The sequence below is a fragment of the Hoplias malabaricus genome, chromosome 10, assembly GCF_029633855.1.
Source record: "Hoplias malabaricus isolate fHopMal1 chromosome 10, fHopMal1.hap1, whole genome shotgun sequence".
Taxonomy (NCBI): Eukaryota; Metazoa; Chordata; class Actinopteri; order Characiformes; family Erythrinidae; genus Hoplias; species Hoplias malabaricus.
In genome coordinates, this window is record NC_089809.1 from 134,419 (window position 1) to 154,391 (window position 19,973).

At 43.4% G+C, this 19,973-nt stretch overlaps 1 protein-coding gene and 2 pseudogenes across 1 annotated transcript; 2 read left to right on the plus strand and 1 right to left on the minus strand.

Annotated features, from left to right (window-relative positions):
- The first annotated feature begins 3,163 nt into the window (after window positions 1-3,163).
- On the plus strand, window positions 3,164-4,412 carry LOC136708987 (C-reactive protein-like; annotated as a pseudogene).
- A 2,195-nt stretch (window positions 4,413-6,607) lies between these two features.
- LOC136708528 (C-reactive protein-like) lies at window positions 6,608-7,825 on the plus strand. Its single transcript, XM_066683147.1, has 3 exons — window positions 6,608-6,708; window positions 6,795-6,853; window positions 7,073-7,825. The coding sequence occupies exons 2-3, from the start codon at window positions 6,796-6,798 to the stop codon at window positions 7,702-7,704; spliced, it is 690 nt and encodes a 229-aa protein (XP_066539244.1). The 5' UTR covers window positions 6,608-6,708; window position 6,795; the 3' UTR covers window positions 7,705-7,825.
- Window positions 7,826-15,926: 8,101 nt separating this feature from the next.
- On the minus strand, window positions 15,927-18,133 carry LOC136708568 (uncharacterized; annotated as a pseudogene).
- Window positions 18,134-19,973: the final 1,840 nt, after the last annotated feature.

Below are 19,973 nucleotides of genomic sequence, written 5' to 3' on the forward strand. Positions count from 1 at the left end.
GAATGACCCAGCGCGGAGGAGTGAGCTGACGTGAAGCAGTCGAGTCCAGATCCGTGTCCTGAACTAAACGAGGCGAGTTTGTCTGACGCGGAAATGACATGAATTTGCAGGGTATATAAAGAGCTGAGAGGAGGAGGAGTTTGGGTGTGGTCCTACTCCCAAAATTATGTTATTACATAACTTCATTTTGCTAGTACGGACCACGCCCGTAGAGGCTGAAACGGGGAGGCGAACTCAGAAATCTTTTGGGGAAGAGTTCAGGGTGGCTTATGAATGGGCATGAAGCCAGACCCCCAAAAATTTACAGGAATGCTGGTCATTAAGTGCTACAGAATGGATAGGTCCAGGTACTCTGGTCAGGGGTTTGATTGGTGTCCTAATTAGTGTTAATTGGTCTTCCAGCTGTTCGTTATATGCTCAGTTTCCTTTTTTCCAGCCACTTACTGCTACTTGTCCCAACTTTTTTGGGATTTGTTGACACTGTGAAATTTTGAATCAACATATTTTTCCTTTAAAATGTTACATTTACTCAGATTAAACTTTTGATCTGTCGTCTATGTTCTATTACGAATAAAATATTGACATTTGCCGTCTCCACATCATTGCATCCAGTTTTTATTCAAAATTTTTTTGGAATCCGGTTTCTATAAAAACTCCAAAAATAAAAAACGAACACTGGACGTTGTAAAGGGGAAAAATTATCATCAAAATAAAGCAAATATTTATTTCATTTTCAAAACCGTGCTGGTATTTCGTGATTAAATATAAAGTCACAGTAATCAGTTTCCATGTCTCACAAGGATGAAGTTAAATGTAGGTGTTTATAACAGTGAAAAAGAGTATAATTTAGTGTAGACTCTTGAAGTAAACTGAATACAGTTATTGGTGTGAAACAGAGTTGTTTTCTGATGAAATGTAATAAGGACAGTGGCTGTGTAAAGAGAGTTGTTAACAGCTCAGCGGAGTGATGCAGTGGTTATGGAAACAACATGCTCTTATCATGAAATATCAACACGGTTTAAATCACCAGAGCTGAATATCAGGTGATCAGGTAACTACAGTGTGATATATGGGTAAAATATATTTGGTAACAATGTATTGCACGTTTTCTGACATTTAAATGACATTGTTTTGGCTGTTGTTGCTATGACATCATGCTGCAATGTACTGTGGGTAAGTTCTGCTCCTAAAGTGGGCATCGGTTTGGACTCGTTCCCTTGCTCCAAGGGCTCATTTAACACACTTCAGCTAGTACAGAAATGGAACTGCTCTTAAGGTGGCGCCAGGGATTGCCCCAGAGTCGAGTTTGGAATCTGAATCCTTGAGTCTGGGTTTGTAAATACTGAAGTCTGAGTGGCCCCGCCCCTTTCCCTGTGGAGTGATGTGGAGTGTTGTTCCTGCAGTAGCAGATTTATCGAATTTAAGGAGGAATATAGATCATTACAGCCTTCCGAAGGATCCCTACATTGGGAAGGAGCATTTGAACAGAGTCCTGTATGTTGAGGATAAACTGAGTGACAGCAAGACTCCGCTCACAGAGTTCGGAGCTGGAGCAGATCAGGATCACGTTCTGCTCAGAGATTAAACGCTCTGCAGAGGATCTGTGCGAGGTTTGGGGAAGGAGAATGTAATACAGAGTTTGGAGACGTGATGAACTCTGAGGGAATCAGTACGATTTTCTGTTGGACTTCAGCTTCTACAGAGACCGGGGAGAGAGGAGCTCCAGTCACATCCTGTGTCTGATTTAACATTTTGTCCTTGTCCTTATTTGTATGAGGCTGTTAACCAGAAATCCACTGATCTTACCTTAAACACAGTGCTCTTTAGACAATTTATTGATTTTTGAAAAAGTATTAGCCAAAGTGAATTTGATGCCAGCGACATGTTCCAAAAATGTTGGGGCAGAGTTGTGTTTACCACTGTGTTCATCGCCTCTTCTTTAACAGCACTCTGTAAGTGATGGGGAACTGAAACCAGTCGCTGTACTTCTGAAAGTGAACTGTTTTCTGATTCTTGCTTGTTACAGGATTGGAGCTGCTCCGTTACAGGGTTTTTGTTTCATAAAGCCCCAGTTGTTGTCAGTGGAGGACAGGTCTGGACGAGTTTAGCTCCCGGACTCTTTTACTAAGGAGCCGTGCTGCTGTGATCCATGCGGATTATGGACTGGCCTCGTCTCACTGAAATGAACAAGGCCTTCCCTAAAAAAACATGTTGTCTGAACGGCAGCGTGTCACTCCATACTCTGTATATTGTCACATCCTGGCCCAGTCCCATCTGTGTTCCCCACCGTGCTCATGTAGCACATGGCTCTGTTTGTTGTTGTTCCTGTCTACGCCCTAGTCCCACCTTAGTCCTGCCTCTGTCTCATTATTGTCTCCAGGTGTTCCTCGTTTGTCTTTGTCTTTGTCTGGTGTTGTGTGTGGAGATGTATGATTCTCAGTCTTTCTGTTTACATGTGTCTACTCCAGTTCATGGCTCTTCTGTCTGTCCTAGTTTAACTATGTTTAGTTTAGTTTTGTCTTTATTTAATCTTTATGTATTACTTGTTTATTTTGATTCTGTCTTTGTTTACGTCCGACTCCTTCATCCTCCCTGCACAGCCATGACATGTATATCCTTCAGCATTAACAGTGCTTCCCCACACCCTGTGTAGGACACTTCCACTTCCTGAGTCTGTCTGAAATGAGCTCGGGCCAGAGATGGCGGTGTTTCTGGATCCTGTTTTTATCTGGGTTCTTCTGTTTGTGAGGTTTAGCTTGTGTTTGTGGAGGTGGTGATGAACTGTGTTCACAGAAAGTGGGTTTGGGAAGTGTTTCTGACCCATGCAGTGATTTCCTACAGAAACCTTTCTGTTTGTAATTCAGTGCCATCTGAGGGCTAGAAGACCACAGCCAGATAAACCTGGTTTTGGACTGTGTCTCTTGCATGTACAGGTTTCTCAAGATTCTCTGAAACTATTTCTGACACTGGTCATGTGCTGTACATGATGAAAACCCCAGGTTCTTTCTGTTTTTAAGTTGAGATGCGTTATTCTTGAATTGTTTCACAACTTCACTCCCTCCTCACCCCCCGCCAAAGTGTGACAATTGAGGACAGTAAACAAGACCTTCCTGGAACCATCCCCTGACTTTCCTTATAAATATCCTCCAACCTTTTAAACATCACCCACAGCATCAGCAAAGACAATTCAAGACGACGGCCAGAGGGACAATCGGAGACGACCAGAGACCATTAGAGACAATCAGAGAAGATCAGAGTGAGTACCCACACCTCCGCTTCTCCTTTACCTCCTGCCTCTAGGCTCCTCTCAGGTGATTAATGTGATGGAGGTGTTGTTTACAGGATGAAGTGTGCAGCTCTTCTCCTGTGTGTCGTCCTCTTGCTGGACTCTGCTTCCTCTGGTAATCTCACTCTCATCGGAGATTCAAATACCAGTGAGTAGAGTGTCCTTCATCCACCTACAATACCATAGCAACCACCTGGAAAATGCATAGACTGTTTAATACACTGCATTTCCTCTGAAAATGCTCTTTTCTAGTTTAAAGGTCTGAGTGTAATTTAAACGTGTGTCATTTCTGAAAGGACTTTTCTTTTCCAGTAAGTCTCGGTGAAAACCTGCTACTTTTCCCCAAAGAGTCGAACACTGCCTACGTGAAACACACGCCCCTGAAACCCCTCAGTTTATCAGCTTTCACTCTGTGTATGCGAATCTCTGTGGACCCACGCGTGGTCGATGCAGAGGACCGTGAGACCATCCTCTTCGCTTATCGCACCAGAGACTTTGACGAGCTGAACGTGTGGCAGGAGAAAGGTCAACTTTCCTTCTACTTAAGGGGTGAGCCAGGAGTCTTCTTCCCCCTCAATCCCCTCTCCACCTTCCGCACAAACCTGTGTCTCACCTGGGAGTCCAGCTCGGGCCTGGCCGCGTTCTGGGTGGACGGGCGCTGCAGCATGCTGCAAGAGTACAGAAAAAAACAGTCCGGCCTGGTGGCGTGGTGATATTGGGGCAGGATCCAGACTCATTTGTTGGGGATTTTGATGCGAAACAGAGTTTTGTGGGTGAGATTTCAGACATAAACATGTGGGACTTTGTGCTGACGGAGCGACAGATCCGAGCCTTCAATGAGAAAGGCTGGTCAGAACCGATTCCAAACGTTCTCAGGTGGAGCGTAATGGAGGGTGAAGTTAACGGGGAAGTCCTTGTCGTCCCAGAGAACAATTTATGATCTTCTCAGTAGAGCAGCTGCTACAGTGACGTCTGGTGTTTCTGCTGCGTCCGTCCTCTGTTAAAATGTGGAGGGAAAGATCTAATAAATTAATAAAATAAAAATGCAAAAACCTTTTTTCTGTTTGTTTTTGTTACACGTGTGAAACTATCATCACAACATTAAAACTGAACTGGCATCTTCACTCAAACATGAATCATTCAAAAGTCTATTGTAATTAAGTATCTTTGTCAATTCCCTTTTATTTGGAATGACTTAGAAGCAGAAAAGTAATTTAAACATGAGACAACAGTTTTGATCAGTTTACTTTGTGATTCAGCCATTAATTTTCTTACGTTAAAGTAATTACAAACAGGATTCCAAAAAAGTTGGGACACTAAACAAATTGTGAATAAAAACTGAATGCAATGATGTGGAGGTACCAACATCTAATATTTTATTCAGAATAGAACTCAAATCAAATCAAATTTATTTGTATAGCGCTTTTTACAACTGACGTTGTCACAAAGCAGCTTCACAGTTTCAAAACAGAACATTTAAATCAAAGCCCAATGCAAGCAAGCCGAAGGCGACAGTGGCAAGGAAAAACTCCCTCGAGGCTGGAGGAAGAAACCTTGGGAGGAACCAAGACTCACAAAGGGGACCCATCCTCCTCTGATCAAACTATAGATTGAAATCACAGATCAAAAGTTTAAACTGAGAGAATGTATCATTTTTAGGGGAAAAATATGTTGTTTCCAAATTTCATGGCGTCAACAAATCCCCAAAAAGTTGGGACAAGGCCATTTTTTACCACTGTGTGGCATCCCCCCCTTGTTCTTACAACACTCAACAGACGTCTGGGGACAGAGGAGACCAGTTTCTCAAGTTTAGAAATAGGAATGCTCTCCCATTCATGTCTAATACAGGCCTCTAACTGTTCAATCGTCTTGGGCCTTCTTTGTCGCACCTTCCTCTTTATGATGAGCCAAATGTTCTCTACAGGTGAAAGATCTGGACTGCAGGCTGGTCATTTCAGTCCCCGGATCCTTCTCCTACGTAGCCATGATGTTGTGATTGCTGCAGAATGTGGTCTGGCATTATCTTGTTGAAAAATGCAGGGTCTTCCCTGAAAGAGATGATGTCTAGATGGGAGCATATGTTGTTCTAGAACCTGAACAAAGTTCTTTGCATTAACGGTGCCTTTCCAGACATGCAAGCTGCCCATGCCACAAGCACTCATGCAACCCCATACCATCAGTGATGCAGGCTTCTGAACGGAGCGTCGATAACAACTTGGGTTATCCTTGTCCTCTCTGGTCCGGATGACATGGCGTCCCAGTGTTCCATAAAGAACTTCAAATCGTGACTCATCTGACCACAGAACAGTCTACCATTTTGCCACACTCCATTTTAAAAGACCCCTGGCCCAGTGCAAACATCTGAGCTTGTAGAGCTTGCTTAGAAATGGCTTCCTCTTTGCACTGTAGAGTTTCAGCTGGCGACGGTGGACGGCACGGTGGATTGTGTTCACTGACAATGCTTTCTGGAAGTATTCCTGAGCCCATTCTGTTATTTCCTTGACAGTGGTGTTCCTGTTTGAGGTGCAGTGACGTTTAAGGGCCCGGAGATCACAAGCATCCAGTAGAGTTTTACGGCGTTGACCCTTACGCACAGCAATTGTTCCAGATTCTCTGAATCTTTTGATGATGTTATGCACGGTTGATGATGATAACTTAAAAGTCTTTGCTATTTTACGCTGGGTAACACCATTCTGGTATCGCTGCACTATCTTTCTGCCCAACAATGGTGGAATTGGTGATCCTCTTACGATCTTGGGTTCAGAGAGACACTGACACTCTGGGAAGCTCTTTTTATACCCAGTCATGTTGTCAATTGACCTAATTAGTGTTAATTGGTCTTCCAGCTGTTCATTATATGCTCCATTTCCTTATTCCAGCCACTTATTGCTACTTGTCCCAACTTTTTTGGGATTTGTTGACACTGTGAAATTTTGAATCGACATATTTTTCCTTTAAAATGTTACATTTACTCAGATTAAACCTTTGATCTGTCATCTATGTTCTATTACGAATAAAATATTGACATTTGCCGTCTCCACATCATTGCATTCAGTTTTTATTCACAATTTGTTTAGTGTCCCAACCTTTTTGGAATCCGGTTTGTATATATATATATTTTTTACCTTTTTCTCAGTTTCCCAAGCTTTTTGGAAATGAGATTCTAGATGTTTATACAGACTTATCTGACAAATTATTTTTAAATATAACCTTTGAACTGTAAATACATCTCTCCGTGTGGTCAGCAGTTTCCTCAGGACAGTAAACAAGACCTTACTGGAACCACCCCCTGACTTTCCTTATAAATATCCTCCAGCCTTTTAAATATCACCCACAGCATCAGCAAAGACAATTCAAGACGACGGCCAGAGGGACAATCGGAGACGACCAGAGACCATTAGAGACAATCAGAGAAGATCAGAGTGAGTACTCACACCTCCGCTTCTCCTTTACCTCCTGCCTCTAGGCTCCTCTCAGGTGATTAATGTGATGGAGGTGTTGTTTACAGGATGAAGTGTGCAGCTCTTCTCCTGTGTGTCGTCCTCTCGCTGGACTCTGCTTCCTCTGGTAATCTCACTCACAGCTGGGGTTCATATATCAGTGTGTAGAGTGTCCTTCATCCACCTAGAATACCATAGCAACCACCATTATTTCCCTAGCAACCACCTGGAAAATGCATAGACTGTTTAATACACTGCATTTTCTCTGAAAATGCTCTTTTCTAGTTTAAGGATCTGAGTGTAATTTAAACATGTGTCATTTCTGAAAGGAGTTTTTCTTTTTCAGGACATCTCAGTGAAAACCTGCTGCTTTTCCCCAAAGAGTCGAACACTGCCTACGTGCAGCTCACGCCTCTGAAACCCCTCAGTTTATCAGCTTTCACTCTGTGTATGCGGATCTCCGTGGACCCACACGTGGTCGATGCAGAGGGCCGTGAGACCATCCTCTTCGCTTATCGCACCAAAGACTTTGACGAGCTAAACCTGTGGCAGGAGAAAGGCCAACTCTCCTTCTACATGAGCAGTGGGACAGGAGCCATCTTCCCCCTCAAACCACTCTCCACCTTCCGCACAAACCTGTGTCTCACCTGGGAGTCCAGCTCGGGCCTGGCCGCGTTCTGGGTGGACGGGCGCCGCAGCATGCTGCAAGAGTACAGAAAAAACCACAGAGTCCAGCCCGGTGGCGTGGTGATATTGGGGCAGGATCCAGACACTTTTGTTGGGGATTTTGAGGAAAAACAGAGTTTTGTGGGTGAGATTTCAGATGTAAACATGTGGGACTTTGTGCTGACGGAGCGACAGATCCGAGCCTTCAATGAGAAATATTGGTTAGGACCAATTCCAAACGTTCTCAGGTGGAGTGAAATGGAGGGTGACGTTAAGGGAGAAGTCCTTGTCGTCCCAGAGAAAAACTTATGATCTTCTCAGTAGAGCATCTGCTACAGTGACGTCTGGTGTTTCTGCTGCGTCCGTCCTCTGTTAAAATGTGGAGGGAAAGATCTAATAAATTAATAAAATGAAAATGCAAAAACCTTTTTTCTGTTTGTTTTTGTTACACGTGTGAAACTATCATCACAACATTAAAACTGAACTGGCATCTTCACTCAAACATGAATCATTCAAAAGTCTAATGTAATTTTAAATATCTTTGTCAATTCCCTTTTATTTGGAATGACTTAGAAGCAGAAAAGTAATTTAAACATGAGACAACAGTTTTGATCAGTTTACTTTGTGATTCAGCCATTAATTTTCTTACGTTAAAGTAATTACAAACAGGATTCCAAAAAAGTTGGGACACTAAACAAATTGTGAATAAAAACTGAATGCAATGATGTGGAGGTGCCAACATCTAATATTTTATTCAGAATAGAACACAAATCACAAATCAAAAGTTTAAACTGAGAGAATGCCTCATTTTAAGGGAAAAATATGTTGTTTCCAAATTTCATGGCGTCAACAAATCCCCAAAAAGTTGGGACAAGGCCATTTTTTACCACTGTGTGGCATCCCCCCTTCTTCTTACAACACTCCACAGACCTCTGGGGACAGAGGAGACCAGTTTCTCAAGTTTAGAAATAGGAATGCTCTCCCATTCATGTCTAATACAGGCCTCTAACTGTTCAATCGTCTTGGGCCATCTTTATCACACCTTCCTCTTTATGATGCTCCAAATGTTCTCTACAGGTGAAAGATCTGGACTGCAGGCTGCCATTTCAGTCCCCGGATCCTTCTCCTGCGTAGCCATGATGTTGTGATTGCTGCAGAATGTGGTCTGGCATTATCTTGTTGAAAAATGCAGGGTCTTCCCTGAAAGAGATGACGTCTAGATGGGAGAATATGTTGTTCTAGAACCTGAACATAGTTCTCTGCATTAATGGTGCCTTTCCAGACATTCAAGCTGCCCATGCCACAAGCACTCATGCAACTGATGGAGAATTCAAGGTAAAATTAATATTGGAAGAAAAAGGAGAAAAAATTTTGAAATCTCCATATGATGGCTTTTATTGGGAGAAAAAAGAGATCACGGGTCTAAGTTCCTCTAAATTTCGCTGGATCTTTGAGATCTTATGCTTTGCTGGGGGGTCTCTCCTGACAAGTGTGTAAGGCCTAAAATTCACTCTTGAAAAAGAGAGAAATGGCAGGACTTTGATTTGTGACGTATTGATAAAAGCCACGTTGATTTGGTCTAAATGGAAAATAATAGTTTCTCCTGAGATTGAGTGCGTTTGAACTAGGTTTTTTTTTCCAATGGGTGTAGTGCGTGTATGGAGTTTGATTGGAATGAGGAGACTGTGCTTAACCCCAGACCCACTCAAAGGAATGCAGCTCCAGGAGAGCATTGTGTGTGTACAAAGAGACAGGATGAGAATTAAGAGATACACGTGTGCTGAGCTTAAATTATGTAAATGATACCAGTAATAATTGGAATAACATACACATAAAATAAGGTAGGGAATTAATGTGGATAAATTAACATGTATATATTTTTGTCAAGGAAATTTGTGTTACAGGACCACCAGAATAAAGCTGAAAGCAGGTGGTGCCATCAATACAAAGTAGAGGGAGAGAGAGAGAGAGAGAGAGAGAGAGAGAGAGAAAAGCCAAACTGAGTAAGGGAAGTGTGAAATTATTCTCACACATATACACAAACACAGGATTAGTTTGATTACACTACGAACACACAGTTTAAGTTGAAGTAGTGAAGTAAAAGTGGGGAATAACTTAATAAATCCCGAAAAAATATATTACACCATTTTCCCTGATGTTGTCTGAATGAGCGGGAACGAAGGTAGAATTGTCAGAATGCATGAAGCAGTGGAATAAAAAAACAGCTAAAAAAGAAAAGCATTGGCCGCTTAGAGGTTCATTTGATGTTGAATTATGTCAGGAGGTGAGAGAAATGGTGGAAAGAAAAATTACTAGAACCAAGGCCCAGGTAGGGAGGAAGTTATGTTGCTTAGCTATAATACAAGCTTTTGAAACTCATGCAATTAAAATGAGAGGTAAAAGTGCAGGAGAAAGAAAGGGAAGTTCCTGGAAAAAATAAGAGATACAGTGACGAAGGAAGACAGGGAGTTAAAGATAGACCCCCACCGTATGCCCCTGAAATAAAGTGTGCAGCAGACAAGACAGCCAGAAGCACAACAGTATCAGAGACCTCCTGTATACTGCTGGACTTGTGGTAAGCCAGGCCACTACAGTTGTGATTGCCAGAGTCTAGAATGGTATTAATGGTGCCCAGGAGACCTAAGGGGGGAGTATATAAATTTGGTTGCCTCAACAGTGGCAAATGAAGAACCAGTAGTGCCAATTAGTATAAATGGTTAACACTTTGTGAACAAAGTGATTCAGAAAATCTCACCAGCACTGAGAATCAAACACAGACTAGGGTGTGTTTATCATCCTCAGTCACAAGGCAGAGTAGAAAGGCAAAATGGAATAATTTGTGCAAAGATTGCAAAGATTATGGCAGATAGAAAACAGAAAAAAACTTTAGCATTGATGAGCATGAGAATGTCAACCAACAGAGTCACTCACCTAACGCCTCATGAAATGTTAACTGGTCGACCAATGCCAGTAACATACTTGAGGGGACCCACCCGTGGCCCCAACCTTGAACAGTTGCAAAAAGAACTACAAGAGTATGTCAAATGTCTGACAAAAATCCACAGAGAGATTTTCACTCAGGTGAAAGGAGGCACCGGAGAGAGGACCTCGACTATTCCTTATGAAGGACTGAAGGAAGTGCTCCCCGGGGACTACGTCTACGTCAAAATGTTCAAGAGAGGCTGGACTGAACCCAGACGGGAAGGACCATTTGAAGTGATTTTAGCTACTCCAACTGCTGTAAAGGAAAAAGAACGAAAAGTCTGGATTCACCTTAATCATTGTTCCAGAGCTCCAGATCTGTTAAAACCACTCCCATCAGCTACACCCTCTGTGCAACAACAAAGCACAGACACAGGAGCAAGGGACCAGACAACGCCAGCACCAGACGTCATCAAGCCAGGTCCGAGTGGAGTACAAAGACCAGTAACTAGGAGCGTCACTAGAGCTACACCACCATCAGCTGAAGACTCTGATTGATTGATGTTGAGTCTAGGCAACGGCTGGCAAACAGTCATCCAGACTCATTTTTCATTTTTATTTTTATTTTTTTAGCTCAGTTTGAGGAGTGAGCCAAGCGCCGCCTCTGCTGCAGTAACAAAATAACAGAACAACTAATTAACTCTGACTGAATAATTTGACATTATGCCTAGTTGGCATCCATTTAGACATCCTGGACTTTGTGGACTGAGGGGAACCACTTGTGTATTGTTTATGTTGTCCAGCATCATTGTGATAATCATTCTGTCTGCAGGTATTTCTTACACAGGTAATGACCCACAAGGTAACTTGAATGATACACATGTGTTCACACCATTAAACATATCCACACAGGTCAGAATAAATGACACAGGTCCAGTTCTAATTTCACTCAAACATGAGAGAGTAGTCTTATCTGTAGCATATTCTGCAGTAAGGCAGACCTGGAATACATCAGAAGGATTAGTTTGTGAACGCTACTGTCCAATAAATAGTCAGTAGGTATGCATGGGGACATCAAGTTTTCCACCAGGAGAATACAATGTACTTAATGCTTACATAAGCCAGGTATATCTAATTGTACTCAAATTCCAAATTGTGTTAATCCAGCTTCAACAAAACCAAGACAACAGTTTCATAATATACGTTGTGCCTTGGCACTAATAATGGTACATCACCTAAATCAGTCCAAGATAGAGCAAGATTATTTTGTGAAATATCAGAATTTAGGAGCTAATGACACAATTACAGACATAAAGGGTAAGTTCCACTCAACTGGAACAAAAAAAATTCACAATGTTCAAGCCATGGGATTTTCACTGTTAGTGCACATTGTGACTTGTTGATGTGCTATGAAAGTATACACCTTAATCACTCACACAGAGTAGTCATACACAAATGGGAAGCCCTAGAATGGTACGTGTTAATGCGAACTATTGATTCAGAGACTAACAATGGTCAAAAGGATAAAGGTGAGGTAGTTACAATGTACGCTACTCAGAATATGTTGTATAAATATTTACAATTCACAGCCCATATGAATGTTGACAATGATTGCATAGCGTGTTACTCTAAAAAAAGGGTCCCATCAATTGTTCCATTGGGAGGTTTAGCTGAACGTGTAAACAAGTCTACAGTATGCCCATTAATCTGCTTGTTGTGGAGCATGAATGTTAACTATAATCCTGAACGGGCTCACAGTTGTTCAATATTGTATAGACCATTCACTCATCCTCCACCTATGGTGCAGGATGATGGATGGCCATATCCATATTGTTTCTGTCAATATTCTGTCCCAAATGAGAGAGGAATAGTTCAAAGATGCAGAAGAAAGTTAAATAGTACAGGTTGGGATCTGGACAGTAATATAAAGTTATTGAACATAGACTTGGGTGAGGGTACAGTACCAGTGGCTGATATATTTTGGGTTTGTGATAATGGTAAACAAATAGCTCAATCTTTAGCTCCTACCTGGAAAGGATGTTGTGCTCCAGTTACTTTATCAGGTCAGGTTGCACTATTACCTGTACACATACCAACAGCTCGGAACAAGCGAGATGTATCATCTTGGCTTGCAGGTAAAGACACTATATTTTTGAAACCTACTTTAAGGTATTCTGCCATTTATTCGCAGCATGGTGGGTAAAATTATGTCTGGACTCACAGGACAGTATCCCGTACTTCAACCTGTACAATCCAGTGGATCTTCTCGAACTATTCGTGTGACATGTCATGTCCGACCTTACACCTACTCGGATCGTCAAGTCATTTGACTGAGGTGAAGTGCTAGAAACCTCTCCCTATAGTCAGCAATGTGCCTATCTACGTGATGTAAAATCACAATAGGTGGAAGACAACATCTTCAGGAGCAAACGCCTTCTTTACATGTTTCATGTTATCCATGTATTTACTCATATGTTATTCTTTTTGTTATTATTTGCTGTACTCAATTATCAATATATTAATTTGTATTTACTCATGAGAAAACGCAGTTGCACATGCCATTCTTGTTTATTAGGAACAGGGATAGTTAAGCTTGCGAAATATTTATATATACATTACTCCCAGATAGACTCTGTATTGTATGGTAGTCAATATTAGGATGTAATTTGACCTATTGGTTATTGGCTGATTAGCCCCAAAAACTGTTAAAGGGTGTGAAGACAGGGCTATAAGGCCTGAGCAGTCGTGACATGCCCATATAATGGGAGAAAGGAGGACCTGACAATTCAGCATTATGGACCTATTACCCAAGAGAGGGTTTGTGCTTGATTGATAAGCATGGTCTATGTATATAAGCTGTGCCAGCCTCCAGTTTTGACTGACTCTTAAAGTCACCCAGGACAGTTTGTCCAAAGACAGTCGACATTTCTAAAAGTTGTTATAGCCGTCCGTGCTGGGACGTGTCTTATTAAGGGTATCTCTATCATACAATAGTATGACCTGTCTGGGGAGGAATGATGATATATTTTGGTATGTTTATTTTTTTATGGTATGTTTTACTTAGTTTATTTTTAGTTCAATACTCTGCATTATTCAGACACATATATCCAGCTATTATACACAGTATATATTAACAACTATATAAATGCATATACACCTTTATTTACACTTATAAAAAGATGCAGTGGTTCACGAATAGTAGTCGTGAAAGGGGGGAATGATGGAGAATTCACTTATTCATAGATCAGGCATGGGACATTTCCACAGAGGCAAAAATATACAGACATGTGACTGTAACAAACAAATAATATAGAAAACATGTGACTGTAATAATCAAATAATATAAATACATGAGAATTATTTTAAACAAATGAGTTTTGTGGCAGAGGATATTAGAATGGTCAAAGGTACTTGAGTTTATAACTCAGGCCTGAACTCTGTAGAAAAAAAGGAGAATGGTGTAGCATGGGACTGTCTGGTACGGTATGATATACGACATCCTTAGAAGATAAGGATACCTTTTTAATTGGGCTCCTATGATACACTGCATACCTAAAAGATGAGGGTATCATTTTAATTAGGGTCCTATGGAATGCAACCTAATAGGAGGGGCGAGATGACCTCACCCCAAAAAGTGTATATAAACTGTGGTTTTCAGTATCTCATTGTGAGTGAGTCTGCAGGAGGCTTCTGTGATTGCTCTCCAATGCTTTAAGAAAATAAAGAGCCTGCTGATCTTCCAAGAAGTCGTCTTTGTCTTTCAAGTATTTTTAAAAAGAACTAGAAACTTTTATTAGAACTTATTCTTTCAAGTATTATAGTTAGACTAGATATAAGATTAATACGTCATGGTAACGACACAACCCCATACCATCAGTGATGCAGGCTTCTGAACGGAGCGTCGATAACAACTTGGGTTATCCTTGTCCTCTCTGGTCCGGATGACATGGCGTCCCAGTGTTCCATAAAGAACTTCAAATCGTGACTCATCTGACCACAGAACAGTCTTCCATTTTGCCACACTCCATTTTAAAAGACCCCTGGCCCAGTGCCAACATCTGAGCTTGTGGAGCTTGCTTAGAAATGGCTTCCTCTTTGCACTGTAGAGTTTCAGCTGGTGACGGCGGATGGCACAGTGGATTGTGTTCACTGACAATGCTTTCTGGAAGTATTCCTGAGCCCATTCTGTTATTTCCTCAACAGTGGCATTCCTGTTTGAGGTGCAGTGACGTTTAAGGGCCCGGAGATCACGGATGATGATATGGGAATCGCCTTGGGCGTGACCAACTACAATTGCATCACGTCTGTCCATGACAGACAGGTCGACTTGTGACGAGGCTCCACCTCTGCCCCTTAGTCACAGTCTGCCTTCTTGAGAGGGTTATTCTAGAGAGATTTCTTGCCGTCCCAGTGCAGGGAGGGAAGAGTTGGTGAAACACCTCACTCTGTTATCAAAGAACCAGGGATTACGTCAAGTAACCCAACGTTCTTTTTCTAACTTCGCTCGGTGTTTCACTATGGGAGATATAGACTGTTCCCGGACTGCAATCTCCAGACAATAGAAAGAAGTTCTGGATAAATGTCCTATCAGAATGAATCAGACACACCAGCCTCCAGTACTGCATGTGCTAAAGATGGACCTGAAGCATCTAGCCTGTAAAACCGTGCAAACGTGTTACCTGAGGCCCAGCTCGAAGCAGCGCATAAGTCCAGTACTGACACACCCTTAAACAATGCCCAGGATGTTGCTATACCTCTAGTTGAATGGGCTCGTAGACCCTCTGGTGGTTGTGAGCCCTTACATCTATATGCCACTGCTATAGCCTCTATAATCCAATGTGACAACCGTTGACGAGACAAGGGTTTTCCTTTATGAGGAGTGGCCCATGATACAAATAGCTGATCATGTCTCCTAAAACCAGCTGTTCTATCTATATACTGACGCAAGGCCCTTACAGGGCACAAGCAGTTCAGTTTCTGATCCTTCGCAACGTTAAAAGGTGAGGGGTGAAAAGCCGCCAGTTCTACTGTCGGACATCTGTAAGCCAAGCCTATCACTTTTGGCACGAATACAGGATTAGGACGCAGGTGCACCTTAGTGTAGCCTGGGTCAAACTGCAAACATGAAGGGCAGATGGCTAATGCCTGTAATTCACCAACTCGCTTTGCTCTGGTCAGTGCCAAGAGCAAAGCTGTTTTAATGGAAAGAAACTTCAGCCCCACTCCCTCCAAAGGGTGACTACAGAGTCCATCAAGCATCAAGGACAAGTCCCACGACGGAACCAAAGGTCGGCAGAGAGGCCGTTTACGGCGTGCCCCTTTCATAAACCGAGAGACCAGAGCACGCTGTCCTGCAGGCGTATCCCCAAAACGCACATGACAAGCTGAGATGGCTGCTAAATACACCTTGATTGTTGAAAAAGCTTTCCCTTTATCTAAGAAATCTTGTAAAAAACAGAGAAGCTCTGACACAGAGCACTGAAAAGGAGTGACATTTCTTAGGGCACATCAGTTTTCAAAAACATGCCATTTGTGCTCATATAATATGCGAGTAGAAATAGCCTTGGTGCTTTGAATTGTATCAACGACAGCAGGTGGCAGACCTATCGCATTCAGATTCCACCTCTCATGGGCCAGACCCAAAGAGCCATCTTGTCTGGGTGGTGATGATATATTTCTCTGTTCGCCTGTGACAATAGGTCCCTCCTCAATGGCCCACAAGCATTTGAACAATCTCTGCCACCCAGTGCTTCGACGACCAGTGTGGAGCTATTAGAATGAGAGACAGGCCCTGTTCCCTCACTCGAGTCAGTGTGGGAGAAATCAGGCTTAAAGGAGGAAATGCATAAAGAAGGATGTTTGGCCATGGGTGGGCTAGAGCATCCACACCCAGAGGAGCATTTACGTCCCACAGGGAAAAATACAGAAGACATTGCACGTTTTACTGCGAGGAGAAGAGATCTATGGCTGCCTGTCCGTATCTCTGCCACTTGCGGGTGAAGTCTCCAATCTCTGTATAGAGGATTTCCCCTTGACAGAAGATCCACCCCTCTGTTCAGTATCCCAGGTACATGTGTCGCGCAAATGGACAAAAACCGGGTGCTGCTCCACAGGAGAAGCCTTCGAGCCAGCTTGTGTAGCTGTAGTGAGCCTGTCCCACCCTGGCATTTATATATATATTATATATATTATATAAGCCTTCCTCAAAGTGTCTCAGTGCCAAACTCGGTGAGAAGCTCCAGATAATTTATGTGAGCCACACTGAGCTGAGGGGGCCACAACCCATTCACAGCTCTGCCCATCAGAGTTGCTCCTCAGCCTAGCAGAGACGCATCCGTCGTTAGAGTTATCCTTGCGGACACGCCCCCAAGAGGAATCTCCATTGTTAAGACAACTGAGTTTCTCCAATGACAGAGTGCCGTCATACAAGCTGCTGTCACTTTGACAGGACGGTTGAGATAACTGCAGGTGCATAACCCACCGTTGAAAATCTCTCATCATGAGAAGTCCCCACTGCACCACTGAAATCACTGAAGCCATGAGTCCCAGCATGCGTAGACAAAGCCATAACGAGACCACCTTCCCCAGTCGAAAACGGGAAAGACATTGTTCGAATGACGATACTCTCCTCTCCGACAGCCGACTTGATAGGAGAGTGAGTTTGTAGTCAGGCCTCAGTAATCTGTGCACTGTGAGGGCTCTAGACGACTCTTGGTCAGGTTTATTTTGAACCCCAGATTCTCTAAGTGATTCAACACTGTAGTGGGATCTCTGAGCGCTTGTTCCCTCGTGCGGGAGCAAACGAGGTAATCGTCTATATAAGAAAATATCATGATCCCTTTGTTTCTCAACAGGGCAGGCGCTGCTTCCACACACTTGCTGAATACCCGTGGTGTTAAAGACAGCCCGAACGGGACCGTTTGATATTCGCAGGTCTTACCTTCTAATGCAAACCTGAGATATTTTCTGTGTGCGGGGTAAATATCTATGTCAAAATAAGCATCTGACAGATCGATTGTCACAAACCAATCGTGCTGATGAATCGACTGACATAGCACTTTGTGTGTTAACATCCTGAACGCGTATTTGCGTAGATGTCTGTTTAACACACGGGGATCCCAGATAGGGCCGTCTTTCTTTGGAACAACAAAGTAGTGGGAGTAAAAACCCTGCTGACTTTACTTTTCTGCAATCATTTTGATCGCTTTTTTGTTTAATAGGGATATAATCTCGTCCCTTAGGATGCGAGCTGAATCCTCCTCTTTCTCTAGAACTGGAAAAGAGGGTGGAATAGGGGTTCCCAGAAGTTTCATAACTGGGGAGCCCTCTGAAAACAGAAAACACAGCTTCTCTCCAATTTTCTCCGTTTGGTGGGAGAAGGAGAGATTAAGGGAAGAAGCTGACGGGGTGTCAGGCAGTCCGCTTTTTCTTTCCCTCTGCGGGGGATGAAGGTGAATGGTTCTTAGCTGCTACAGCTGTAGTGGATATGATGAATGTGTATTAATGGGCATAATTCATTAATAATAGTTAATTCTAGCTAATTCTGCTGTATAATATGTGAAGATGACCTACTTGTCTAAGCTAAAATTAAGACAGGTAAGGGCACTACATATTAGTTAATGGCTCCCAAACATGGAGCTTAGCAAAATGAATTAAATAATTAATTATTAATAAAATAATAATTAATTATCATTGACTCCGCTATGTAGTGCAAATGCCACCGTGCATACTACTTTCACTACACAGCTTCAAAGGACTGTTTTCCCCACGGCCCGGGGTTAACTGTTCTAGGTCACTGACTGACCTGTTGAGCCCCCATGTTTGGCCTCTGAGCTTTGCCCCTCCCATACCTAGCTCTTACAGCCGTGGCTGCAAAGCCTTGCTGAGCTGATGATGGGGGTGAGGCACCTGTCTGCTTGGCAGACATAGATGAAATGTCTCATTTTCTTGCTTTCTGAGAGAGCTAGTGTCTCTCATTTTCTCCAGAGCTGGTCCGAAAAGACCCTTGGTGGGGTCATAAGCCGCGTCCATGATCTCTGCCTTTTGGCTGTCAGTAAGGCCTGACAGGTTTAGCCAAAGGGCTCTCTCTCCTGACACGGCCAGGCCCATGACATGTCCGCAGCCCAGGAAGAGCGAAGAAACTGGTCATTCACAACACATATTTCATCCCAGAGAGCAGGATTATGTGCCCCTGAATCCAACTGCCGCCCCATTTCCTCCAGAATTTCTGCCTGATACGCTGATAAAAGTGTGACAGTGTTGAGAGAGCACACTGACTTGGCAGCAAATTTGTACACACGTTGAAAAATGGATGCTCTGAGGCGATCTGTTTTACTGGGTAGAGAAATGTAGGAGGAGGCTGACATGATGCGGTGGTTAGGATGTAGGTAGTAGGCCACTGAAGACTCTACTGTCGGGGGTCCGGTCAGCCCCAGCTCCGCCATCCCATGAATTTCCTGCTTAGAGCAACCCTTCGTGGAAAACTTGCTCTTAAAAGGGCTGGACCAGCAGCCACCCATCTCCTTCATGCAGGCAGGGACCGCAGGAAGAAGCTGTCTAATTGAGGGTTGCACTGGAGGGAGCCTTTTCCCATTATAAAGGTCCCTTTCTGCTCCTTCTTCGTTCAATGCTGCTGGCCAAGGTATGGCCAGTTTAGCGGCAGCCTGTTTACACACCTCATACAGGTTATTTTCAGCCTGAGAACCAGTGTCGAATGCACTGAGTGGTCTGGGCTGTTGGGCCGGGAAGGTGGAGTCATCCTCTTCGTCTTCCTCCATGTCGCCCACACCGAGGAGATCAGAGTTGGCATCGCCCTCAGAATCCTCGCCCCCCGGATCCCCTTCCACTTGAGTGAGAACATCCTCAAAAAGGGAAGGCATTTCGGGGGATTCAGCTTCCATCACGTCCGCCCAGCTCATGGAGGCTCGTGGCTGATGGTCGCTGGCTGTAGCTTTGGGTACTGCCCCAGACAGATAGGGGTCCTTTTCATTCGCTACAGCCACTCTCAACCTCCTCTCTCTTACTTTCTGTGGCATCAAAGCACAGTGAGTGCATGTTTGCGGGTCCGCCAGTGACGCTTGTGCATGTTTATTGCCCATACACACAATGCACAGTGGGTGAGGGTCCCTGCCTGAGATGTTGGCTCAGCATGACGCTGGACACGGGCAGGATGCAGCCTCTTGAACTTAAGGTTGGGACTTAAGGTTGAGTTTAATTAATGTCAACACGGCCTGATAAAAGAAATATAGCTCGTCATGACACGTTAGCTAAGTTCTTAGAGATATCTAAGTGGCCAGCTAACCAGCCCATTGGCCAAGATGACAATGAAGGCCCGCCTTGATGCGTTTAGCCTCAAGCTATGGTGATCCTACTTTGGCAAGCTAATGCTAAGTAGGGATAGCACAATAGTAGCTCCAGTAATTTAATACGAAAGCTACCGAGTTATGCAGAGAAGAGCTCGCCTTGACACGGTCACTATTCTCTGTAGCTGAATTAACAGCGAAAAATGCACTTCTTGATGAAGGGACTTATTCAGCACTTCTAATGCTAAGCTGCGGTTGCGTTCAGCAACGGGTTCCAATGACGGACTGTCTAAGAACTGTTTAGTGAGTACAGCCTTGCCTAGAGCGCTGAGGGAGCTTGTAGTACTTCACGGGAAG

Bases quoted from the DNA above. Each gene is read 5' to 3' on its own strand.
- LOC136708528 (XM_066683147.1), top strand. From the start codon at position 6,796: ATGAAGTGTGCAGCTCTTCTCCTGTGTGTCGTCCTCTCGCTGGACTCT. The intron at 6,854-7,072 runs GTAATCTCACTC...TTTCTTTTTCAG, and splicing joins GCTGGACTCTGCTTCCTCTG to GACATCTCAGTGAAAACCTG.